Below are 27,213 nucleotides of genomic sequence, written 5' to 3'. Positions count from 1 at the left end.
TGAAGCCCTTTGTAAGTGCTACTATTATTATCAAAGCAGTGTCTTCGATCCTGGTGGCGACACGGTTGACACGCAGCCAGGTGATTCCCAGGGGGTGTTTGGGCAGACTCGTCTTACCGATCACAGAGACTGCGCCGAGCGGCACGATCAGCGAGAGCGGAGCGAAGGCGTAGGAGGCAAACACACCCAGCTCGCCCAGCAGCATCAGGAACAGGCCCAGCCACCATGTCTTGGTCTTGAAATATGCCCGGGGGTCCTTGGAGCTTGCCAGGCGGATGTGGCAGTACTTCTGGAAATCCGAGGAAGAATGTGATTTGAACAGATGTTTGGGGAAAAGATGTTATGATGCATGTATCCTAAATCTACCTCCCACTTTTATTCGGAAGACCTGTCAGATCTTTTTGGGGTCCTTACTAGAGAAGAGTAAAGCAGTAGCGATCTAAATACTAGACTGTTATGCTAAGACAGTAGTTCTCAACGTGGCTGGGAAGCCTTAAAAATTCCCTGGGAAGCTTTGAAAAAAAATAATCCATGTGTCTGGGCCTCAGAGGGTAGATGTGAGGCCTGGAAATGTGCATTTCTAATGCACATCCCAGGCAGTATGCAGTCTGGGTGAGCCATGGTCTAAGGACCCCCACTTTAGCCTGGCCTCAGGTTGATCTTCTTCCCCTAACTGCAATGCCCAGGAGTCCCCATGTTCGCGGTGCCCACATTCCTTTCTGTAGACATGCCAGCAGCTCTGCTGGGCAGCTCTGTGGGTATCAGCAAAGCCTGCCCTTCCTCGGGTGGATACTTGGCTCAAGGACAGCCAACATTCTTTTTTCTGGAAATGGGAACTTGCGACATAAAAACTGAGGCAGTGACTAAGGAAAGTTAGGAAGTCATGTTGACTTAGAGGGCCGAGGCTGCCTTTTGGGGAGGATCATGACGGGGGCTACACAGAAGCAGATACAGAAACAGAGACGCTGGTCTGTAGAAAGAGCATGAACCAGACAAGTCGTTAAGAGAAGACGCCGCCTCAGAAACACACCCACATGTGAGGACCAGGTACACACGTGTATTCATGTGCCCGTTCCAGGGAGGGAGGGCAGTTCATCGCAGCAAAAGGTTGGGTACCACTGGGGGAGGGGGAGAGGAGTTAGCCGCTGTGCTGCGGGATTCTTCTGGCTGCACGTGTCAAGTCTTAGTCTGGGTTTCCCTGAGACAAGGACTTGGGAACAAGTAGTTGATTTGGGAGGTGGTTCCTAGAGGCACAATGCGTAAGGGACTAGGAAAGTGAGACAGGGAAGAGAGAAGAACAAATGGGGAGTGCGTTCATGGGTGAGTTAGTACCTTGGGCAAGTGGGGCTCAGTCCCACTGGGGACCCTCCAGGAAACCCTGTGAACTCACCTTAGAACCATCCTACCAGAGGATGGAAGCCTTATCCACTGACTCCTATTCCCCACCAGTCAAAGGTTGCCCCCAGGGGCATCAAAAACCACTTCCACATCCAATACACACACCAACCTTCCCAGTTATACCGTGTGCCCGTGGAACCAGTTCCCGTGGTGCCCTCAGGAGAAGCCCCTCAAGCTCTCAGCTTGCTCTAACCCATAGCTGCTTGTGAACTCAGACTGGGCCAAGGGGATTTGAGGCACAGCATCTGCCCCAGGGCACCCAGAGACTTGTAAATAATGGAGAGGGCTGTCATCAGAGGTGAGGGGTGATGGGGGAACCAAGTGGGGAAAAGAGAGATTCCGGAACTGCCCACAGTGTATTGTCCCAGGCCCAGCCCAAGCATGGAGGGCAAAGTCCCACAGAGAAGAGGCAGCTGGGCCTACACCAGACTCCCTGGCTTATCAGCTGTATCTCTGCCCCAGACAGGGCTGGTGACTGAAACTTACCTGGAGGTTAAGCGCAATGCTGACCACAAGATGCCCGAAAATCGCCAAAAGGGCTCCAATTAAGTTTTCCTGTAAGAAATGTTCACAGGAGCAGATATGAGCTGGGTCTAAGATAAGGGTCCAAGGACACATTTGAAACCCAACTGTTTGCTTACCCCCGCCCCCCCCCCCACAAAAACTAGAAAAACATCCATCATAAAGTCACACCCTAGACTCTCTACTGGAATTTTACTACCCAAAGTTAATCTGGCTGCCTTGCTGATTTACAAACCACCACCCTAAATTAGACACTTCTAGAAAGCACCATCCTTTGTCTGTAGGTCACTGTGACCTGATAAGGCCTAAATCTACTCTGGTATTCCCCTTAATGTATTGACTTGCCATGGTCTCGAGCAGGAAAAGCAACATTGAGAAATCAGAATTTACAAAAGAAACACAGGCACGGATATTATTTGCCATTTTATCAACGGAATTTTCATGTTCCCAGAGGGGTTGCAATGAAACTCTTTTAAAACAGGCTAAATTGCTGAGGGCATTTTAAATGATTTAATTTATAAAAATTTGATTTCCATCACCTTAAGAATAAGTTTCAGATTCCTTGGCATGGAATTTTTTTTTAACTTATAAAATGATTACCAAACATATTCATCGTAGAATAATTAGGAAACATAGTTAAATGAAAAGAACAATAATAACAACAAAATAGAAAAACTACCTGTAATTCTAAAACCCAGAGATAATTACTGCAAACTTTAGGTTCTTGTTGTTCTTATAAATTTTTTTTCTATCCATAAATTTAGATATAAATGGCAATGTTAATTTGTTTTATAAAAATAAGATTAGAATCTGTTTTATAACCTTTTTTTTAAACTTAAGATATTATACACAAATTCCCATCAGGCATATTTAGTTCATCATTTTTAATAAATGTCAACTCGTTTGGATGTGTCATCTTTTACATCATTGTTTCTCTATTATTGGATACTAGAAAGAAAGAAAAAAGAAAGAAGAAAAATTTATAGCTATGTTTCCTTTAAGAGTTTTCTAGTTTTAGCTCTTACATTTAGGCCTTTCATCGATTTTAAGTTAATTCTTGTACATAATGTGAGGAAAGAATCCAACTTCATTCTTTTACATATGGTCACCCAGTTGTTACAGCATCATTTGTTGAAAAGACTATTCGTCCCCATTGACTGGTTTTAGGAATCTTGTCAAAAATCAATGGACTTAGATGTATAGGTCAATCATAGATGTATAGGTTTATGTCTGGACTCCGTACTGATTTGTATGTCTATCCTTATGTCAGTACCACATTGTTTTGATTACATTTGTGGCTTTGTAGTGATTTTTGAAATCAAGAAGTTGAAATCCTCCAACTTCGTTTTTTCCCCAAGATTGTTTTGGCTACTCAGGCTACTGCCTTGCATTTTTTATGAACTTTAGGATGAGCTTGTCCAGGTATTTTCTAATTTCCCTTGAGATATCTTCACTGATTCATTGGTTATTTAGGAGTCTGTTGTTTAATTTCCACATATTGGTGAATTTCCCACTTTATTGTTGTGAATTTCCTTGTTATTCTCATTTCATTCCATTGTGGCCATAGATGATATTTTGTATGATTTCAATCTTTTAAATTTATTGACATTTGTTTTGTAGCCTAACCATATGCTCTATCCCAGAGAATGTTCCATGTGCACTTGAGAAGAATGGTTATTTTAATATTGTTGGGTGAGATGTTCTGTAGATTTCTGTTAGGTCTAGTTGGCTTATAGCGTTGTGTAAGTCTTCCATTTCCTTCTGATCTTCTGCAACTTGTTCTATCCATTACTGAAAGTGGGGTTTTGAAATCTCCAACTATTACTGCTGATCCATTTTTTTCTTTCTATTCTGATTCATGTATTTTGGGGCTGTTAGGTGCATATATTTTATAATTTTTATATCTTTTGATGGATTGACTCTTTTACCATTATATAATGTCCTTCTTTGTCTCTTATAACCTTTTTTGTCTTAAAGCCTATCTTGTCTGATGTTAGTATAGCCATTCCAGCTCTCTTTTGGTTACTGTTTGCATGGAATATCTTTTCCCATTGTTTCACTTTCAACCTGTTTTTGTCTTTGAATCTAAAGTGAGTCTCTTGTAAATAGCATATACCTGGATCATGTTTTTAAACAATCTATTCTGCCAATTTCTCCCTTTTAATTGGAGAGTTTGATTCATTTACATTTAATATAATTACTAATAGGAAGGACTTCTGCCATTTTGCTATTTATTTTCTAAGTCTTATGTCCCCTTTTGTTCCTTAGTTTGTCCATTACTGCCTTCTTTTGTGTTAAATAGATATATTTTCTAGTGTACCATTTTAATTCCCTTGTCATTTCTTTTACTCTATTTTTTAGTTATTTTCTTAGTGATTGTGCTATGGATCACAATTACCACCTTAATTTATAACAATCTAGTTTGGATTAATACAAATTTAATTTTAGTAGTATACAAAACTTTGCTTCTGTATAGCTCCATCTCCCTTCCTTCCCCTTATGCTATTATCGTCACAAATTTCTTTATTATCTTTTAAAACATAATCACCTAGTATGGGTGGGCAGCATTCTGCATTCCTTTCATTTAAAAATGATATTCAGTTGGGTTCTCCATATCTCTCTTGTCTTTGCTGAACAATAGAAAATACTTAATTGATGTTTCCTGAATAAATGGCTTACCATGTTTCCCTGAAAATAAGACCTAGCCGGATCATCAGCTCCAATGCATCTTTTGGAGCAAAAATTAATGTAAGACCCGGTCTTATATTATATGACCTTATATAAAACTGGGTTTTATAGTAAAATAAGGCCGGGTCTTATATTAATTTTTGCTCCAAAAGACGCATTAGAGCTGATGATCCAGGTAGGTCTTATTTTCAAGGACATACGGTAGTCTGAGCATAGACAAATGACAATAAAGGAAGAATGTGATATATGTCATTTGAGAGAAGTGCTGATAAAGTGGTGGAATTTCAAAGGAGGAATTCATTCTGGGCAAGGTCTGAACTACTTGGCTGAATGTCATATGGCAAAGGCAGTGGAAGAGCTGTAACTAAAATCAATGGGAGAGCTGTAACTAAAATCCAGGCTCTTAGACTTCCAGCCTGAGTTCTCTTTGGATGCCTGGCCTCCTCTTCCAACTTCCAAATGGCACCCAGCTTGAGGCTGAGCACATCCAACACACTCAACTAACACCTGTGAACTGAAGAGGACTTCAGATGGCAACCTGTAAGGGACAGGATTTCTTGGAAACTTTGGAAGGATACCATGGCTCCTAAGGAAGTGCTCCAGCACAAGTGAATTGGGACGGTGGTTATTCAGAGGTCAGGCTCTGGAGGCAGGTAGACTTTAGCTTCAATTCAGCCTCCATAACCCTGACAGCATGACTTCAGTATATTTCTGAGCATCTGTTTTCTCAACTATCAAATGTAGTTAGTAAGAGTACTCCCTCTCACAGTAGATGCAAGAATGAAATGAGATAATCCCATGGAAATAATGAAGCACAGTTGCTGGCCCCAGGGAAACAGATTTCTTTACCATAGGACTTCTCAGAGACTTCAGTAAATATTAGCTATCATAGTTAGAAACATCCATCAGCCAACGATAGGTTCAATATTTATGAGAAACTTCTATGTGCTAGCCATGTGCTAGTGGGAGGTGATCTCCTAGAGAGCTCAGCTTTTGTAAACTGACAGATCAGGCTTGTATAAATTAGAAATGATGACAAAAAACAACATTTATTGAGCACTTACTATGTGCCCATTACTATTCTATATATTAGGCTGGTGCAAAAGTAATTGCAGTTTAAAAGGTTAAAAATAACTGCAAAAACCGCAATTCCTTTTGCACCAACCTAATACTTTATATATATTGACTTATTTAATCCTAACAACACCCCTACAAAGGTAGATACTATTCTCTATCTTTACAGTAAGGAGACTGAGGAACAGAGGATAAGAGGTAGAAGGTAAGTGGCCGAGGCAGGACTGGGACACAGGTAGTCTGACATTAGAGCCCCTGCTCTTAACTATCATGTCAAACTATGTAATATATAAAGTCTAGAACAGTGCCTGACACTGGGTCAATAAACAGCACCTCCTATCAGGGGCTGGGGGATTGGTTCTTGACCCAGTGGCTCCCAGGCTAGGACAGAAAACAGATACTTAAAATATTACAATATACTCGTACTGGAGGTGGGTATGAACGCAATGGAAATAAAGGGGAGGGAAGAATTCTGGATATTTATTTATTCATTCAGTGCCTAGTATGTGCCATGCACTGACTGTAAATGTGCCATGCTCTGGCCTTGTGCTCAGGTAGTGTATATTAAACAACCGCTGCTTTAATCACACTACAGTTAGAGCTACCGAAGAGAAGCAAAGGGGCCTGATGGAGTGTGTGGGCAGACCTAGGATTGGCAGAAGGAGGTCACGGAAGATGTCTGTGAGGAATGGTTTCAGAAGAGAGACCTGAAGACCTAGCATGGTGGGGGTGGAGTGAAGAAAGCCATTCTACAGACCATGGGATGCTCCCAAGGTGGGAACAAACATGGTGCCTTTGACGCATGGAAAGAAGGTGATACGGAGGGGTAAGACTGGGGGGAACTGCGCTCAGAGGAACTGGGAGGTAAGAGGGGTTGTGTATATGAGAGCCTGAGGACCGATGGGCTTCTATGGAGCTGGGGCAGGAGTCCACGGACGATGGAGGGAAACCAGAGCATACAGGGAGTAGGCTTAAGAGGCGACCAGATTGGGAGGGGATGTCTCTATCACAAAAGGTTTGCAGTTGGGCTTGGAGATAATAGGGAGGCTCTGCGTGGCATCATTAGGACTGTTTCTGAAAGAGAAAGCAGGGTGGCAAGGTCTAAAGGCCACATCCTTCACAATGGGGGCCTCAGAGACTTTCTTCTACAAAGGGTTTACTGCAACTGACAGTTTGAAGGGATTCCATCATCATATCCTCATTTCCTTCTATGCTCACTGCTCTAGTTTACCGTATTTCCCCTTTCTTACCTTTCACAATAGCTCTCTCTCACTTTGTCAAAGAAAGGCTTGTCCTGTCTTCATGGAGACTTACTCTAGTACATTGACCCAAGTTGTAAAACCATCAAGAAACTAAGGGGAATTTTGAAATTCTGGTTTCCCAGGAGGTTTCTTTAGTGATAAATACCCATTCTGGGAATTACTTCTTTCCCTCTCTCGTGCACATTCCTGTTAAGAAATGACAACAGATGGGACACTTTGGCCCTTGTTATGTTATTCTGAAATCAGAGGCTGATTTGACAGATGTTTGTACAATAAGGACTCGCTTAGTTAATTAGGTTATATCTACAGCTCTGTTTTGACAAAAATATAATCAAATGATAAAATGTTTATAATTAAATTTATAAAATTAAATTTATAAATTGTGGTATATGTACAAATATTTATAGTAAATATTTGCATTACATTCTACAATGAAAATATATACACTATAATACAGTAAAATTAACAATATTTCAATTTCCCCAACTCCTTCTGGATATATCAGGTTTACTCAATGTGCCTTAAGTGAAAAAACCGACCAACATAAATGGTAATACTTTTTTGGTAAACTTCGCAGAAATTGTGAAAACAAAACAAATCCTGTTGTAAATTAAGTCTAATATTTTGCTTTGAGCAAAAATAAAGGAAGCCCTACTCATATTGTTAGCTTAAAGTCAATAAAAAAAAAGTTTATTACTATGTGATTTTTAGCACATATTTGGAAGGAGTTGAAAGAATTCAGTGATACTATGTAACACCACTCCTTCCACTCCAGGTACCTATGTGAACAGGTTCTCAGCACTTCCAGCTATAAAAAAACCAAAAATTTGCGACAGAATTGATGCTAAATTCTCATTCTAGCAATCAGTAATATTTATCTTGAGTATTGAAAAAAAGTCCCATTCTTATTCAAATAGTCATTCCTAATACAATGTTATTTTTTACTTAATAATTGTTGTAAAACTTTATATTGCATTAATCAATTGTATCCATTAAAAAAACCTTCTGGATTGAATCAAAACTTATGAACCTTATAGCAAAAGAACTTTTTAAAATAAAATTTGATTATATACTCTCCATTCTTTTTTGTAGAGAAGTATCATAGGTGTCCATAAAATTTTTAAGTGTTAAAAAATAGACACAAATTTGGGATACAATTCTGTAGAGAAACAAGAGAAATACAAATTCAGGGAGAAAAAAAAGGAATGATGTAAAATTTCCAACTGTTAAAGTAAAGCTTTTTTTCAGAAGGCTGATGGTAGGTATCAAGTGGTCTATATATTCATATATATTCACGAGCCTCAGTTAAGCATTTGTAAGAGTTTTTAAAAATATATATCAGTGCAGAGGACCTGATCAGACACTTCTCCCAACAAGACATACAGACAGCCAACAGATATATGAAAAGATGCTCAACCTCACTAGCTATTAGAGAAATACAAATCAAAACCACAATGAGATATCACCTCACACCTGTTAGAATGGCTGTCGTCAACAAGACAAAAAATAACAAGTGTTGGAGAGGCTGTGGAGAAAAAGGAATCCTCATACACTGTTGGTGGGAATGCAGACTGGTGCAGCTGTTATGGAAAACAGTATGGAGATTCCTTAAAAAATTAAGAACAGAATTACTATACGACCCAGCAATCCCTCTCCTGAGTATCTACCTAAAAAATCTGAAAATATTTATCCGTAAAGATATACGTACTCCGATGCTCACTGCAGCATTATTTATGGTGGCCATGACATGGAAACAAGTGTCCTTCGATAGATGATTGGATAAAGTAGATGTAGTACATAAACACAATGGCAAACTACTCTGCCATAAGTAAAGATGAAATACTGCCATTTGTGACAACATGGATGGATCTTGAGATTATTATGCTAAGCAAAATAAGTCAGACAGGAAAAGTCGAGAACCATATGACTTCACTCAGGAACAAGACAAACAAACAAAGAAAAAAAAACTCATAGACAGACAACAGTGTAATGGTTACCAGAGGGTAAGGGGGATGGCGGGATGTTAGTAGAGGGTAAAGGGGGTCAAATATATCGTGATAGAAAAAGAACTGACTGGTGGTGAGCACACAATGTGATATATAGATGACGTATTATAGAAATGCACATTTGAAACCTATGTAATTTTACTAACCATTGTCACCCCAATAAATTTAATTAAAAAAATACATACATCTAACTATCTATCTCGATATTTAGATATATCAGGAATGACATACTTTGTAAATATTTAAGCTTGTAATGGAAAGTTTTAAGTTTTAGATGCTAACTGAAAGAATGTGTGAGAAAATAGTGTTTCTTTAGGTGAAGTTTGAGGACCTCAAAGGAAGTCCTTCATTAAATGTGGCTCTTAAGGATACAAAGCAAAGACCTCGACCTCACAGGAAGCAAATACCTGGCCACACGAGTAACTCAGTTTACCTATGCCAATGATGAGGAGGAAATGTTAAAAAGCGTTATCGGGCAGCTAGCTATTCTACAGGAATTGCCTAGGAGACCAAAAGGACTCTGGTTCCAGCTCCAACACCTCCAAGCTGCTCTATTACCTTTATGGGGGACAGAGGAGAGCTGGAACCAGCTTCCAGGAGTTGTGCAGAAACCTGAGACCTGAGCAAGGGCTGTTCAGAGGACACATGGGAGCTACACAGCGGCAGGTTTAAGGTCGGTGGCCCGGCGGTGCCTTTCTCCTCAGCTGGTTGGGATGACAGCGCCCTTCTCTCAGGGCTGCTGCACGAACTTCCTGAGATAATTTGGAGAAAGCACTTAGTATTAGGGGGAACTAATATGGGGAAGGGGCATGAGGACTATTTACAGGGAAGGAACTAGAAGTCGGATTCGCAGCCTGCTGCCTACCTGCTCCAAGACAGAGATCAGACAGACGTTTAATCAAGCACACAGAGCAAACTAGAGATTCCATTAGGACCCTCCCTGCAGTGAAGCCCACGGAAAGAAAACAAAGGTTGTGTTTCACAAGAGTTAAAGACAGACCTGCCCCTATCTTCTTGCATCTTACTGAAGTTAAAGATAAACTCACCATGTTCTTCTATCCTTCTTTCCCTCCATACCAGTGAATTTTCCATGGAAGCAGAAAACACATACATATAAACCCTAGCCCAGGGGATCGAGGGAGTCTTTTTTCCACCTGCGATTAGAGACTCTACGGAGTGGCTTTTGTTTTCTTACTCTCTGCTAAATAAATTTACTTTTACTTTAAATTCCGTATCAGCTCACGTTTGAATTATTTCCTATGTGAAGCTAAGAACCCTCTTTTCCTGTAACAGAACCATACGAAATTGCCAATATTCAATGATTTTTGACCGACAAAAGCGGCAGTTTCATATGGTTCAACCTATAGCCGGCAGCCGCTATGTAGTATTTTACCCGGAGAGACCAAACTGTCCTCCGAGGAGATACTGACTAAATCCATCAGGCTGCCTGAGAATGTGGTGGTAACAACTCGCCAAGTGGCAGGGAAGAGATGAAAGAAAACAAGCTGCTGTGTCACCACACAGACAAGTCAGGGGTGAGGAGGAGTGAAACCTAGAAATGAAAACTGTAAACCTCACAACGATAAACCAATCTAAGCAGCAAAAACATACCAAAAAAAAGGTTGTTATGAAAATAAAGGCTGATGTTTAGGGAGCATTTGTAGACCAGGCCTGGCACTGGGCCCTTTTTATGCATCGTCTCCCGTGGGTCACATGACAACCCTCTGAAGTGGGTACTGCGATGATTCCTCTTTTTAGCACAGAAGTTGGAAGGAGTTTACAGACGAACAAAGTAAGGCTCAGAGAAGTGAAATAATTTGCCCAAAGTGAGGATGAGAGGAGAGCTGGAGGTCTGACTTCCAGTCTCCCGGCAATAACTACCCCAGACCGCAGCGCCGAAATAAATTAGGAAAAAAAACAACCCCACCTTGTAAGTGCTACCTTCCCACTAATGACACAGGCAGCTGAGGTTTCTTTAAAAAGCCATGTCCACAAGCTTGTTAATCTCACATAACCACCGGCTACAGACAGGGTTAGTAACAGCGCAATGTAACTAATGCCCTTTCATCCAAGCATTTCAAAGGGCTTCAGCAACACTAATTATGCCCCAAACCCTTGTGAAGTGGTGATTGGTTCAATTCGACAAGCATTTAAAGTCAAGCAAAGAAGTTGCCTCCGGTCTAGGGGTTGCGCAGTTGAACACACTTGTTAGCAGTGTCTGGCGCAGGGCAATTTACAGTTGAGGCGACAGCCAGCTGGACTCCTGACATTAAGTTCCTCTTCCAAATCTCAGAGCATGAAAACTGTAAAACGGCGGTGTCCAGCTCTGTAAGAAGGGAAGGAAGTGAAGGGCAGGGCCCGGGCAGCTTCCACCTGTGGACACCATTGGTACTTTACTTTCCCAACTTACTACGCTCCTCTTATTGCTAAGGAAACACCCCAGGTGTTTTCAGGGAAGTTATTTAACGTGTTCAGTGTTCATAAGTGTACACACAGGGAGTTGAGCTCAGAATCAGTGACTCTGTCCCTTAAGGAAAGATGCAGACTGAAAGAAACAGTGTTCCCATTGATGGGCAGGTCCCGTTGTGGCCTCACCACCATCTCCACCTGCGACATCTCTGGTTCTTGATTTCCTTCACCTGCCACGCCAGAGGGAGAGGATTCTTCTAAGGCAATGCCTAATCGGATTTCAATTGAGGCCGAAGGGAGGGGCGGAGCGGAGGAAGGGCCACACTCATTTTGAAGGCAAATACATCAGTTCCCTGAGAAAGCCCGAGACTCTGCCAAAGTCACAGTGAGCAAGTGGCAGGACCAGACCTGAATACAGATCTCCCCAATACTTTGGTTCCTAATATAGGTGAGAAAGTAGTGAGGCCTCCCACCTATCAGGAACCTTACATTTAGGACATATATAGTCTAAATTGGGACATTTTGAGAATGAAAGGGGCTCTATTAATATACACATGGACTTAGGGCACAAACCAGGACTTTCGGTCACTGTACATAGTGCAGACTCCGAATGGGAGTGTTAGTGGCGAGGGAAGTAAGGGCAAAACTACATGCAGGCAGCAGGATTTCAGACTCAGCAGCTTCTAGCCATGGCTTCCAGGGACCCAAATATCATGGGGAGGGGACAGCAAATCCAAAGTCACTTCTCTCTCTGCTTCAGCGTCCTTGTGTGGACTTTGAAGACCAGCAGACCTGGGCTGAGATCCTGCCCCTGCCACTTCCTGCTGTGTGACTTCAGGGAAACTCCCCTAACTCTCAGAATCTCAGCTCCCTCTCTGAAAAAATGATGGAGTTGATTATAAACCCTCACAGGATTGTCAGGTTGTATGAAATAAGGCACACGTGGCAATGTTACCTGGCACATAAATACTCAAACAATTCTAGCTGTTACGTTACTATTATTATTTATAATTTCCGCTTTTATTATTGTCATTACTATAGCAACAACTCTAAGGACCCTTCTGGCTCTGATGTTCCCTGATCCAGGAATTGATCTTGTACCAGTGACACTTCTGAAAGAAAAGAAACTGTCCCCAGAAAAGCAGCCAAAGGTCACAGTGGCAGCAAACCTTCCTTGGATATTGCAATCCAAGTGAAACTTTAGCTCAGATCTCCTGTTCCAAGGTCTGCTTTACATCTGCCAACAAGAGCCTTTATTTAAATCCCATGGTGACAAGACCAGTCATCACTTGTTATTTCAACTTACCTCCCATAATCCCTTGGATTTAAAACTGTTAACTGTTAAGTATAACTGTTTTGGCTTGCTCTGAGCGTTACTCACATTCACATACAAGAGATACAGCAGTCCAACTAACCACGCTGTTATACCTGTAACCTCATTTCAGGCCAGCTCCTGACCTTACCTTCTTCAGCAGGTGAGGCATTACCTTCCCCACAATTGCCATTTTAACACTTAATAACCAATGTTAGGGAGAGAAGGGGCCTCCCCGAGTATCTTGCATAATGTAGGCAGCAGGGAGTGGTGGATAAAACCAAGGGCCATGACAGTGTACAGACGGCATTGGAATCCTAGCTTTACTGCATTTACTGTGTGACCTCAGGCAAGTTAATTAGTCTCTCTGTGCCAGTTTCCTCCTATGTAAAATGGGATTATAACAGTACCTATTTTAGGGGGCTTTTGTGAGGATTAGCACAGTCCCTGTCATACAGTGAATACTCAACAAATGTTAGCTGCAATTATCATTATGATGATTACTATAGTAATTGCGAAATGGCTATGGAAATGTGGATAAAAGACCTATCGTTTCCTGCCAGGAGGACTGACAAAGCCTTCATGGAAAGGGTGACACCTGAGTGGGAGCTGGAAGGATGGGTAGGATTTTCCACAGGCAGAAATGGGATGGTGCAGGAGCTTCAGTTTCCTCTTGTAAATTCAGGTCAGCCTCATAACCACCCTATAGGATGGATTTAAAACTCACCTAGAGAGGAGTTACATGGCTTTCCCCAAGTTATAATGATAGAAAGTGATCGGGCTGGGATTTGAAGCCAGGTCTCTCTGATTCTAAAGGCCATGCTCTTAAAACCTTGCTGTGTCTCTATTTTTGCACCAAATTCTGTCCTGAGGGGTAGTTCCTCGTGGAAACAGCTTCCTCCACCTCACTCATAGACTGTAAGCAACTTCAGGGAAGTGATATCTCACTTATCTATATAGCTCCCACCTCACCCAGCACAAGCCTGGAGATTATATATATATATATATATATATATATATATATATATATATATATATATATATTTCTTCTACATATATATTATATATATGTATGTATATATGTGTGTATGTATATATATATGTGCTCAGTTGAAATGCCTATTTGCTAAGAAGAAGAAATGGAAGCCTGACTCTTCTGGGCTGAGGCAAAGCCTCCAGGGTCAGAGACCTGCTGCCATGCTGCCTCCTAGGCAGCTCAGCCTGTTGGCCTCTCTTTCACAGACCACCCTCCCCCAATAACCGTAATCCACTTCCTGTTGGGTATTAATAGTTCAGAGGACAGGGCTGCAACTCAGGACAAACTGCTTGCCCCTAATTTCATCCCACTGATTAAGTTTGAATTGGGGTCTCAACGTTTTCCTTGCTCCAAAGGTAAGAGACAATTTGAGAGCAGCTTGCCCAGCCCACTTAACCACTTTTCTCTGAGAGCTGCCCACAGTGGTGGAGCCCCCAGAAACCATGTTTGCTGGGTGACCCCCACCCCTCTGGCCACCACTGATTGGGCCAATATAGACACCTGATCCAAGCAGAGCCAATCAGATCTTCCCTCTTTTGAAGGTGGATGTAAGAGTTCTAGCACCTTCCAAGCCCTACTGCCCTTTCTGCCCTTGGGTTCCATAAGCTACCCTGTAGCCTTATAATAATTTCCCCTTTTGCCTTAGTTTTTCTGAAATGGATTTCTATTACTTGCCAACCAAAATAGCCTTAACAAAATCAAGGAGGAAGGAGTCAGCTTCCCCTTAAAATTTTTCCCCTAACCCCAGGCAGAGTTAACTACATTTCCTTTGCTCTGTGTGCCTTAACCACTCTTTGTAACCACAGAGGCATTTCTGAATCAAGCACCTCCAGCATGCGTAGACTGGGCGGGGTACTATTTCATTGATCCACACAGCAATGGAGAGAAGAGGGGTGGAGGGAGGTATTCCTACCACCATTGTACCCATAACAGAAGCTCTGATGGGTTAAGCCACAGGTCCAAGGTCACTTAGCTAGGAAGGAGCAGAGTAGGGTCACCATGACTTATTTGTCTTTGCTCTGGCACAAAGACATTTCTATAATAAGTAACTGAATTAATTTGTGATTTAAATGGAGACTTATTAGAAATCTCATCTGGGAGAGTGTTCTATGTTTCCTTAGATTCTGCATTTTTCTATCTGGCATCCATTCATTACAGGGCCAATTGTATTAATGATATTTTCTTATTTTCTGCATTCCTGATGCTCTGGCATTTGTGGCCTTGCTGACTAGGGACAGACTGCCTCTCACCAGCCTCGTCCATTCTTAGCATAGCAAAGGAGCACGTACTCTGGGATGTTCACTGCAGCATTATTTGCAGTCACCCAAGTTAGAAATAACCTGAACATCCAACCAGGGGATCTGTCCAGCAAATTTTGATACAGAAGCTCAACAGATGGTTGGGCAATCATCCAAAAAGCATGCTTTCGGTCACTACTCAGTGACATGGGGGAATATTCCACAAACAAGGTTAAGTGAAACAACTAAGATACAAATTTTTCTGTACAATTGAATCCCAATTTGTCACACAGAAAAAGACAGAAAGGAAATATACTGAACTACAGTTGTCTACAAGTAATAGAGTAGGTGGGGGGAAAAAAATCAAATCTTCTAAGTGGGACTGTATTCCTTTAAAAATATTTCTCTACCTCCCCGTTTTTATGTATTTGAATGAGTGTTGCTGTTCTTTTGATTACACATTCTCCTGTATGCGTGGAGGGTCGGCCTGTTTCTGCCAGTGATAGGCGTGTGGACCCTGGACACATCTGTTAGCTGACGGTATACTGTGTTACTGTCTTGTGAGAAAAATACAAAATTCCAAAACCAAACACAAAAGCTCTTGCCTTGTAGGAGAAGGACGCTTCGCTCACGGCGTCGGCGCTACTTGTGGGCAGGAGCTGCTTCAGCTGCAGGGCTGCGCTGTGGGCTCCGTCCATGGTGGTCTAGTGGCACATCCCGGAGGGCCTGGCTCAGAAGCTGGAGCTGCTGCTACACGAGACCGAAGCTGGTAGCCATCTTCCCCTGTGGTGTTCACCTCCTTCCATCAGCATCGCTGTCTCACGCCAAAAGAGTACTTCAAGGCTCTTTTGGCTGATTTACAGCCTTTTCCTCATCTTCACCCAGAGAAGTGCCAATTTCTATGTCTCTCCCAAGCAGACAGCCAGGAATGCGTTTCCTGATTTTTGCAGTGCTCTAAGGCAGTGGGAACATTAAAAATGAATGTACAATGAAATATGGAGCCCAGCTCTGTTACCTGAGAAGAGAATACCATTAGACAAAACACAAACTGTCATGAGCAGTGAGGCCATTAAAAAAGAATTCTATCATGCCTTTGGCCCCCTCTTAATAAAAGCTCACCTACTTTAAAATCTTTTTCCTTGGCCTTTTCCTCTCCCCCTCTGCTTTCTTCCTCCCATCATATCTAATTTAAGTTCTATCTTTTCCCTAGGCTCCTCTATATAGTAGCATACTGTCTGCTTTTCTATGACTCAAAAACAAAAACAAAAACAAAAAAAAACAACCAAAACCCAAAACCTACTGCCACGAAAAGGGAACTAACTGAGTTCTGCCTTAGAAAAGAATGAGGAGATAAGTAATCTCCACGGAAGATGGAAGAGTTGGGCTGCTACCGAGAGTCAGCAAGGTCACATTGGACTGGGAAGTGGGAAACCTATTTGACCAGATCACTTCTCCTCTGGGAGACTCAGTTGCCTCATCTGTCAAGTGGGGGTAATAATATGACCTCGAGTAAAACCAGCAATGATGGTAATTCCTGTTAACTTCATTAGACTTATATTTTCAATGTGTCTCAAATTTTTCTACCAAATAAAGAAGAGAAAGTATGCCCCTTGTGTTCTGGGAGGCATGGCCTAACCACCCTACTTCAAATGCTAAGGGTTTCTTTGAAGTCTTTTTATATTTATTAAGTTGGTGCAAAAGTAATTGTCGTTTAAAAGGTTAAAAATAATTGCAAAAACCGCAATTACTTTTGCACCAACCTAATTTGAAAAAAATACAAATTTGGATTCTACTGCAAAGTCTATGTTTGTTTTAATATAAAAATACTTTAAATTGATTTTGATCTGTCATGTGCTACTGGTTTTACCTTGGGCAAGTCATTTAACTTTTTAGCCAGTTTCCTCTGCTGTAAAATACAGATAATAACATTCCTACTCCACAGGGTTATGGTGAAAATTTGCTGAAATCACGAATATAAAGTGCATGCACAGTGAAAGGCCAATGAATGCTAGCTGCTATTAGTATTAATTTTATTCGGATCAGTTGAATTATTTAATTTAGCCATGAATATTCCTTTCTTCATCTCATGCATCCATGCAACAAATATTTATCGAGTGCTTACTATGTGCCAAACAGACACAGTCTCTGCCATGCTTCAAGGCTTCCAAGAGCTGCCTCCTATCTTTCTTGCAGCTTCCAGTTTCCTCTGTTATCTAGCTCTAGGCCCAGGAATACTGGTGCCTGGTGTAAATAGCACAGTCATATGTCATAGGGCTAACGCTGTGTCCAGCATCGAGGAGACCCCAGAAGCAGGGCTTAGTACAGGGGCAGCCACGAAGACCATTTGGCTCAGGCCTCACTTTATCAAAGGGCCTCAAAATTAAATAATTCCTGCTGCCTCCAGATGAAGTTATACTTCAGTGTATGTATACGAGGTACACTCGTCAGACAACTTTATAACTCACATCCCATAACCAGACCAGCCTGACGATAAAGCCCTATGAATGTCTGTAAACTTGTGAAAAGCATAATTATTCATCACTTCACTTGTATGTGTGTGTGAAAAGCATTACGTATTAAGTTTAAAGGGTTAAATTTACGTATCCGTGTAATACAATAATCTTAGGGAGGAAGAGCGGCGCAGAGCTCTCTCTCTACCTCTGTGAGACCCTTGCAGGCTTTCAACCTGGAACTGAAGGGGCACTGGAACACAAACTCTGGGAAGATGTTTGCTGAATCCCATTTGGTTGCTCTCTCCCCAGATCTAGCCCAGAACCTGGCACGGTCCCCTCCATACATACCTACTCTGTGACAAAAGGCAGGCTTGTCAAGCACCTGATGCAGTCAAGAATGGAATGGCTCACTCAGGCCTAATCAACAGCAACTCCAAAGATACAGCAGATATACCCAGCCCCACCCACAGGATGTCAGAGAAAGCAAACAGGCCATGGGGACATTTCAAGGGGGTGATGGGAATCCAGGCCTGTTAACTTCCTTTAGACCAGCTGGTTTGCCCAGGTGGATTTGTTTTTGCTTTTGTTTGTGGTGGTGGTTGTTGCAGTCATTTAATTCGCTTTTAAAAAGCAGCTTCCCTCTCTGTCTCAGGAACAGCCAGGCCTGTGAGGCATTGTCTACAAAAATTAAAGGCTCTCTCTCAGCTGGGTAGCAGTTCGGACTAAAAGCCCTGGAAGAACATTTTACAAGTTGTCCTCCCTTATATGGCATACATTCTTTGCCTAGTGACTCTGTTTTCCTGACTTCAAAGCACCTTGCCAGGACTAACATATGCCCAAGAGGCAAGTAACCAACCCTATGTTGCCAGCCACCCCTTAATTTTGGGGCCCTCACAGCCACCAGTGAAAGAATTCATTAGATGCTTGCTTCCCCTCCACCCTGTCCCTCTGATGGCAATAAATAATTTCACCAACCCACAGAGCAGGTTTCACAGATGAGAGAATCATAGCTCATGGCTGCTAAGAGTAGGGTCTGTATTAGAATTTGACTCCATCTGAAAAAATACATAAACCACGCCTTTTCCTACCACCTGACGATTCAGTTCTGGCTGGTGAGTGCCAGTTAGAGGCCAAGTGCTTTTCCTTTCCTGGGGTTTGGCTCACTAAAGGGTTACACTCTTCAGTCCGCTCCCCTGGACCTGAAAACTACAACTTCCAGCAGGCAGCGTAGATCAAGAATGCTTCCTCTCTCATTCCACCTGCTAACTCCATCTGCAAGGAAGCCCGAGCTGGCGTGTAGAGAAATAATTTGGGCAAAGTTGATCCATTTCACTTCCTGATTTGTTAAAGCCTAGCATCGCTTTTATTAAGGCAAAACCGTGCCCCCCGCCCATCCTCTCACCCTCGACGCAAAAATGGAAAAAATATCCTGAGGCAGCGAGACCCAAACTGACAAGGCTGGTAACAGCAAAAAGGGTATTAGATGATTACAGATGCATTCGCTTTTCCTGAAACAAGGCTGAATTCAAGTTCCCCCTCCCTCAGTCTTAATCACTACTTACCGGCGTCGTTTCCTCTAAGGCCCACCTATCAGAGGTTTCTGAGAAAGGACTTCGACTCTTCGCTCAACCCGGAGGCACAGCCTCCTTAATTCCCCAACTCAGTGCTGTCTGAGTCCTGCAGTGTTTTGCTTTCAAAGACCGCGATTTGATTTGCCCGGCCGCCTGCCAGTCAAAAACTGCCGGGCTCTTCACGCAGGCGAATGGCTGCAAGGAGGGGGTGGGCGGGACACCTTCGGGTATCGGCTGCGCCGCAAAGCTTGATTGAAGCGTAGGGGGAAGAGACGGGAAGGCGGCAACTCGCAGGAGTTTTGCGCTCACCTGGATAGGGTCCCCTCTAGCGGCCACAGGAAGGACGATGGAACACACCCCGCTCCCAGTCTCCGGCTGTCCTGGAGCGCTCAGGTGACTGCTCACCTCCACCTGCCCGACAATTGGGCAGCCTGTCGGGTGTCCTCACTCCTTATTCTTAGAGCTATCTCCCGGACTTTGCTCCTGCTGGTTCCTCACCCCACTTTTTTACTACGTATTCAAATCCTACACATCCTTCAAGACGCGGCTCCCCCCAAAATTTTGGATATATATATATATATATATATATATATATATATATATATATATATATATATATATACCGCCTTGCTTGTCCTCCCGTAACAAAGCCAACTGTGGTTCAGACCCCGAAGCAGAGAGCTCAGAGGGAACACCTGAGAGCAGACCGAGTTTGGCATATTGCAGAACTGCCCAAAGGACAGCGTGACTGGTGCGAGAATTTCCCGGGGCGTGGGTGGTAGGAGCTGCCTGCCATTAGAGGCACGGGCCAGGAACAGCTTATATTAAGATGTTTGGATTTCATCCTAAATTTAAAGGGGATCCGTAGGAAGGTTCTAAGCAGGGAAGTGACAAGATAGATGACTGTGGTCGCTCTGAAGCGTGTAAAGATTGGCTCATGGAACATTACATGGTTGCCCTTAAGTATAATAGTTGTCCCTCTCAATCTTTTTTCTTTTGCTAGTATAAAAACAGGGCTCGGATGATTGTTCTCTTAGATTTATTTCTTGAAGTAGTATTCTGGGTGAGCAAACTTCTAAGGCTTGTAGTCTATCACAAGATTTTTGAGGGGTCGCCTAGATAAGCCCCCAATAAGTTTTCCCCACCGGTTCTGACGTAGTTAACCTGAACCCTAAAATTCTGGCAGCTTCCCTGCGATTTTTAAAACACCCCTAACGATTGGCCAACAATTTTTCACGCTAGAGAAACAGAGGACACCATTGGCTAGAGTTACTGAGGAGGCGGACTGAAGGCGAACTCTAGAATGTTAGGCTTGTGGTTGCCAAAGCGACGGGGTGGGGGGTTGGGCGGGCCAGACAGCTAAAGGGGACCCGATGAGGTAGGAGGCTGTTCCTGTCGGGGCATGGGTTCGGGGGCGTGGGGAAGAGGACCCGGCGCACCCCATGGGATACCCACTGAGGCCCCAACCTCTGGGTGCTTGAGGAATTTCGGTGCCTACTAGGTGGTGCCCTGAGGGAGGGTAGAAACCACCGCTGGAGGTGCCCCTCCCTGGAGTTAGGCCCTCAGAGTCCCCACCTGAAAAGTGATAATAACCACAGCAAGCCTTTCCACGGAGCTTCTGTGAAGGGCGTGGGCATCTGACTCCCCTGCCTCAGCCTCTGCGAGTGCACAAACGTTTGGGGGGCTGCGGTGTCAGGCAATAGGGTGCACGACAAAGAGCTGAGTTCTAATTCCAAGTCCACTCGAGCTCCTTGGGTGTCCCTCTGCAAACGTGTTTCCTGCTCTGAGCCTCAGGTTAGCCATCTGTAAGACGAAAGGGTGAGACTAGAATCGAGTGGTCACTAGCTATGCTAAAATTTCTTCCCCGTCTCTGACACATTTTCTCAGTTTATGAAAAATATCAAATGGATTATTTACCTGAAAGTACTTTCAAAAATGTAAAGTACTTCCAAGATGCACAATAGAATTATAACTGAATCAATAAAAATTTAATTGAGTCAAAACTACTCATGCTAATCCCATTAGAGTGTACAAGGTTTGGTATATATTGATATACCCTGTACACTAACGTACATGTATAAATATATAAAATATGCAGTAATACTATAACATAAATGATGTTTTTTTAACCATAGAGTTGATAGAATGAAAACATGCCAATAGTTGTAATCATGTGAGTTAAATCTTTACAGAATGTAGCTCCTGAAGGACAGAGTTGTATTATCAGTACATCTATGTACATTATCATTAAAATGTGCCTACCCCTAGTATTCATTCATTCTACAAATACTGAGCAACTACTATGTGCCAGGAAACAGACTGGGGATTCAGTGATGAACAGTCTGTTGAGGAAGACCATAAAGAAAAAAAAATACACATAAAATACGGTGTTGAGTAATGAGGAATGCTTTGAGAAAAATAAGGGTCAGGGCTAGAGAAAGATGGGGTGGTGCTTCTGGAGAGTGGTCAAGGAAGTCATCTCTAAGGAGCTTTGAGAAAAGACCCAGATGAATCTGGCGACAGGGCCAAAGGGTGCTGGTCAGTATAGTGAGGGGAGGAATCAGGTACTGCAGAAGCTGAAGAGGTTCCTTGCGGAGAACATTAGTCTTTAGGTGGCGGGACATGACAGCTGCCTTCAGATACTTGAAGAATAGTAATATAGAAGAGTGACTTTCAATCTTGACCCATGATAAGATACGCACTTTATGTTTAATCACCCAGCAAAAACCGCACACAATAAACACAAACTTAACAAAAGACTGCAGGCTATGACCTGCGTTTTGAAAATCACCAATGTAGAAGAGGAGTGAGACTCATTCTGAGCTGATTCTAAGGGTTGGAATTAGGATAAGTGGAGGAAGGGAGAGGTGGGGGGGGGAGGGAAAGAGAGACAGCGAGGATGAGAATAAGTCAGCTTTGATACCAGTAGGGACTTTATAGCAATTAGAAGTACACAGAAGTGAGCTAGCTGCCTCAGGAATTTTCAAACTGAATTCTAGGGAACCCATCCTGTGAAATTTTAAGATAGCTTCAAATATTAAGAAAATGAAAAGGCAAGCCTCTAGACTGGGAGTTTCAAAACGTATATATGATAAAGGGCTTGTAACCAGAATATATTAAGAACTTTTACAAGTCAATGATAAGCTAATTGTTTTTTAAAAAATGAGCAGAAGATTTGAACAGACACTTCACCAAAGAAGGTAAGCAAATGGCAAATAAGCACATGAAAATATACAAATTAAAGTGACAATGAGATACTACTATACAACCACTAGAAGGCCTAAAATTAAAAAGACTTACCAGACAAGCGTTGGTGAGGATGTGCAGCAACTAGAACAAACTACTGACACCATGTTTCCCCGAAAATAAGAACTAGTTGGACCGTCAGCTCTAATGCGTCTTTTGGAGCAAAAATTAACATAAGATCCGGTATTATATTTATTATATTATATTACATTGTATTATATAGACCCGGTCTTATAGTAAAATAAGATTGGGTCTTATATTAATTTTTGCTCCAAAAGACTCATTAGAGCTACTTGTCTGGCTAGGTCTTATTTTCGGGGAAACATGGTACATGCGTCAACGTGGAAGAATCTCAAAAGCATTGTGCTAAGTGAAATAAGACAGACACAAAACAGTATACTGTATGATTGCATATATATGACATTCTAGAAAAGGCAACTATTGTGACAGAAAGCAAAACAATGGTTGCCAGATGCCAGGATTGGGAGTGTATTTGACGGCAAAGAAACACAGAAAACTTTTTCGGGTGATGAATATATTTATATCTTAATTGTGCTGGTATTTAACACAATTGCATACATTTGCCAAAATTTAGAATTGTCCACGTAAAACTACTGAATTATATGGCATGTATAAAATCTCAATAAAGATAAATTTATAAAATTCAAGGCTTCAGTAGCTCTGTAAGCAAAATCAACAGTAAATCCTTAGAGAGTTCCTACTACAAGCAGTAAGTGCAATGTGCTTGCGACTTGAGGTCACAGACCCTGATAAATCTCAGCTTCTACCCACAGGATTTCCTAGTCTATCCTGCAGAGAGAACGTAAATCAATCAACATAATTAACAAGAATGTGAATTGATCCCTACAAATGGTGTATTTTGCTGTTTCAGGTGCTTGGAAGAACATGCAGTAGAGTTTTTCATGAAACAAATGGAATATATCACAGAACGTTGCTAAGATGGACAACTCCGCACATAAAGACCAAGAGCCTGGCAAAAAAAATCCCAGAAATGCTGACAGAATACATAAAGGTCTAGTGAATTTAATAACATGTTTTTGGGGGGATTTAAAATTTTATATTTATATCTAACTGTATCCATTTATATTTATAATTCTCTATTTTTTATTTACCCACATATTTACTATTTCCAGAGCTCTTCGTTCCTTCATGTAGATACAGATTTCCAACTGGTATAATTTATCTTCTGCTGAAGCACTTCCTTTAACGTTTCTTATAGTTCAAGTTTGCTGGTGATTAATTCTTTCTGCTTTTTAAAAATATATATATATGTTTAAAAGCTTTCATTTTGCTTTTGTCCTTGAAAGATATTTTACTGGGTACAGGATTCTAGTTTTTTTCCTTCTCTTACCTTAAAGATGATGTTTCCAACAATAATCTGATGTCATTCTTATATTTGTTTCTTTTTCTCAGCTTGATTTTAAGATTTTCTCTTTATCACTTTTTAAAAGCAATTTGATGATTTTATGTACCGTGATGTAGTTTTATTCATGTTTCATTGAGGTTCAATGGCTTTCTTGGATCTGTAGGTCTATAGTTTTTATCAAATTTAGAAATTTTTTATTTTTTCTTGACATAATTTTTTTATTTCCCCACATCTCTTCTTTGGAGAGTCCAGTTGCATGTATATTAGCCTCCCTGAAGTTGTCATAGGATACTCTGTATTTTGCAGTTCTTTTAGTTTCTATTTCTGTGTCTTCAAGTTTACTAGTCTTTTTTCTGCAGAGTCTAATCTATTGTTAATCTCATCTGGTATATTTTTTAATCTCTGACATTTTAGTTTTTATCTATAGAAATTTGATTTCTATCTTTTTTATATCTCCCATGTCTCTACTTAATATGTTCAATCTTTTCTTTAGCTTCTTGAACATATCAAATATATTTAGTTTTGTCACAATGATAATGTTCTTGTAATTCTCTCATCTGTTTCATTTCCGAGTTGGTTTTGAGTATTTTCTCCTCATTATGGATCATATCTTCTTTCTTCTTTGCATGCCCATTAGGTTTTTTTTATTGAATGCCAGATATTTTGAATTTTACGTATTGGGTCTAGATATTTCTGTAGTCCTAGCAATTCTTGTGCTTTTTTCCTGAGACGTACTTAAATTACTTGGAAACTGTTTGATCTTTTTTGAGTCTTGCTTTTTAGCTTTGTTCTCTGGAAGCAGAGCTGTATTTATTCTAGGGATAATTTTGCCCTATTTCTGAGGCATTGTGGGGACAGAGTCCCAGAGAGCAGTTTCCAGACTCTTGGCCTCATGTGGAAAGGTGCTGGCTCGATTATTAGATGGCCATCAGCTATAATCAGATGGCCATCCGCTGTGGCTGGGTGGCCATCACCTATTACTAGTTAGCCATTAGCCACTAATATAACTGCCGTGGCTACGCTAGCAAGCGCAGATTGTGACTAGCAAGTGGGGTTAGCAAACGTGGATAGTAGATTGCGGATTGTGTTGATCCTACTTCCTGTGTCTCGCCCAGTCGCCAGCGAGACTGGGGTGCAGAAATATCCCTCGTTGGGGTACTGGCGGATGTTTGCTTTTGTGTTTCAACCAGCCGCCATCCAGAATAAAGCGATATGAACCCCCTACCTGTGGCTCTGTTGTTGTTCCTCTTTGTCCTCACCATATCCTGCGTTCTTGTGGGGGGAACGGGAGCTGAAACCCTGCATTACGCACATACTCCACTTTAGTTGCCATGAATTTTAATGAGGTTTTTCCACTCTGACTTGTGGGGACAGGAACTATTCCTGGCCTGGTGTAAGCTTCAGGTTTTGTTCATCCTAATTCTTCCAGTTGATTCTTTCCCTAGCCTTGGGTAGTTTTCTCATTTGCATGTGCTAATCAATACTCAGAACACTGCTGGAGGGGAACCCGGTGGAATGGCATGGATCTCCAGAGCATTTTCTCTGTGGAGCTCTCTCTTTTCTGGTTCTCTGCTCTGTGAAGTCTAGCCATCTGGTCTTTCTGTGCTCCCGGAGCCATTTCCTCAACTCAGGAAGACCACTAGGCTCCACCTGGATTCCTCCTTCCTGTTTTGTGGCCTGGAAATTTCTCCAGTAGGCAGTATACTGCAGGCAATCTTATTGCAAACCTCATTTGTTTTCCCATCTCCAGGGATCCTTTGTTGCTTAATGTCCAGTGTCTTGAAAACCATTGTCGCATATATTTTATCCAGTGCTAACATTTTATTTTTCAATTAGGAGGGCAAATCCAGTCCCATTTTGGTTGGAACTATAAGGTCAGTTACTCAGAGTATTTTTTTTTTTAATCCTTTTTTGTTTGTTTTTGGTTCTTATTGAGGATTGCTTTGATACATGCCACTCCACTGCAGGCAGACGACAAAGTGATCTCCTTTTCAGTGAAGGAGAAACCTTTCCTTCCTCTGAGGGGAATGTCTTTCCTTTTACCTTTTATTTTTTTATTTTTATAATCCCCCTTTCTTTACTGACTCCTCTGCAAACTCAGTTGTTCTACTGACTTAGGCTTTTAGAATCAAAAGCTAGGAAGCCTTGCATCTTCTGCTTTCTGATTTGCTCTCTAGTTCCCTTAGAGTAAAAATACATAACCATCTACCTGCTTAAATCGGGGGCAGGGAGAAGGGAGGAAAAGAATAAATATACCACATATCGATATCGCCAAATGTTTTCTAACCAAACATATATTCTGCTTCTTTTACTTGCTTCATCCTTAGCCCAGGCAAGTTAGGCTAGACTGCCCCTTCCCCATTATTGCATTCATTTGTTGAGTCTTTACTACGGGCCAGTTTCAGGAAGAGAAAACAGCTTAGAGTTTAAGAGCTTGAGCTCATTAAACAAACTGTTCCAACCCCAGGTGTTCCACTTAATGGCTGTGTGATTTGGATGAGAAACTTAATCTCTCTAAGCCTCAGTTTCCTAATCTGTAAAGCTGGTTGGTAATAGTACCTCCTAAGGGGCCCCTGTGGGCATTGGGCTTTCCTCTCTGAAAAGCAATTTCGTTTTTTCACAAATTCGGCAACTAAGAAAAGGGCCTTAAAGATAGTTTTCATGCACCCTCACCCCCACCCTAACACATCTTTCTTTCTCTTGGCTATGCTTTTCCCACTTCCGCACGCATTTCCTTCTGAGGGTTAGGACCCGGATGCTGAGATAATGTGGCTCACAGTCATGGATACGTTGTAGTCAGGATGGACCCCCACCCCAAATTTGCCTGAGATATCAAGACTGATGATGCCACACACACATCAAGAAGATGAGAAAAGGTTGATTTACTCACATAATGAAGCTTTCTGGGGAAAGCAGGGCAGACGTCCTGAGCTGGTCCAACAATGGCTTGAGAGAGCAGAAGTTTGGATGGATTGAACTTCTAGCTGGTTCCAAAGGAGGGAGCATCTATCTGGGCCTTCTCATCAGCTTACCCAGACATGGGACAGAAAAGGAAGAGGGAGGGGTGAGGCTTCAAAGTTGTCAGCAGTCAAAGACCAAACACTGGAGTCAAATTCTATAACACTCACAGGGTAGAGTTTATAATCAGCCCGCTGTGCAGATAGATGCTGCGATATTCTCCCACGTGTGGTATGTGGGAGAGGGAAAATGGGGAAGTTTATAGATCACAACACAGACGTATACATTTTTAACATGATTTTCTATAAATGATCCCTTTCTGTTTTTTAACCCCATGTCTGCTCAAAGCAGAAAGCTAAACTTATACTCGTCTTGCACAGTGCCCTGAAAAGTAAGAGACCCCACTCTGGTATTTCCCTGTTTCTCTGAATCTTTATAGCACTCTTGCTGATGTGTGTGTGACTCTAGGCCAGGGATGACTGAGGACACTCGCTCTGTCCCCAGCCTGGCTTCTCTTCAAGGCGTCTCCAGATGAGACTGTTTTGTGTCCCCTTCCTGCTTGACAGGAACGCCTTCCCTGTCAGATCCTTCCTCCTCCCTGGGACAACTCACTTCCACTATGTGACTAAGTCTCACTAGTGTAAGAGCCGGAG

The 27,213-nt window shown here is 42.0% G+C and overlaps 2 protein-coding genes across 3 annotated transcripts in view; one reads left to right on the top strand and one right to left on the bottom strand.

The window, feature by feature from the left end:
* Positions 1 to 19,087, bottom strand: part of NIPAL3 (NIPA like domain containing 3) — a 44,108-nt gene extending 25,021 nt beyond the window's left edge. Inside the window, exons 1-4 of one of the 2 annotated variants that reach the window (XM_033114331.1) lie at positions 18,961 to 19,087; positions 15,551 to 15,899; positions 1,885 to 1,953; positions 118 to 289 (exon numbers count right to left, since the gene is read on the bottom strand). In XM_033114331.1, coding sequence (XP_032970222.1) covers positions 118 to 289; positions 1,885 to 1,953; positions 15,551 to 15,643 — 334 coding nt within the window. In that variant the 5' untranslated portion in view covers positions 15,644 to 15,899; positions 18,961 to 19,087. Of the gene's footprint in view, positions 1 to 117; positions 290 to 1,884; positions 1,954 to 15,550; positions 15,961 to 18,960 lie in introns of both variants that reach the window. The other variant, XM_033114332.1, reaches the window with a different exon arrangement.
* A 1,208-nt stretch (positions 19,088 to 20,295) lies between these two features.
* The window catches only part of STPG1 (sperm tail PG-rich repeat containing 1), a 41,509-nt gene continuing 34,591 nt past the window's right edge, over positions 20,296 to 27,213 (top strand). Inside the window, 2 exon segments of the mRNA XM_033115671.1 lie at positions 20,296 to 20,347; positions 23,108 to 23,248. Of these exon segments, the coding sequence (XP_032971562.1) occupies positions 23,176 to 23,248 (73 nt within the window). The 5' untranslated portion in view covers positions 20,296 to 20,347; positions 23,108 to 23,175.

Source organism: Rhinolophus ferrumequinum, chromosome 9, assembly GCF_004115265.2.
Source record: "Rhinolophus ferrumequinum isolate MPI-CBG mRhiFer1 chromosome 9, mRhiFer1_v1.p, whole genome shotgun sequence".
Taxonomy (NCBI): Eukaryota; Metazoa; Chordata; class Mammalia; order Chiroptera; family Rhinolophidae; genus Rhinolophus; species Rhinolophus ferrumequinum.
The sequence above is the reverse complement of the archived record's forward strand: the minus strand, read 5'-3'. Positions and strand labels throughout refer to the sequence as shown.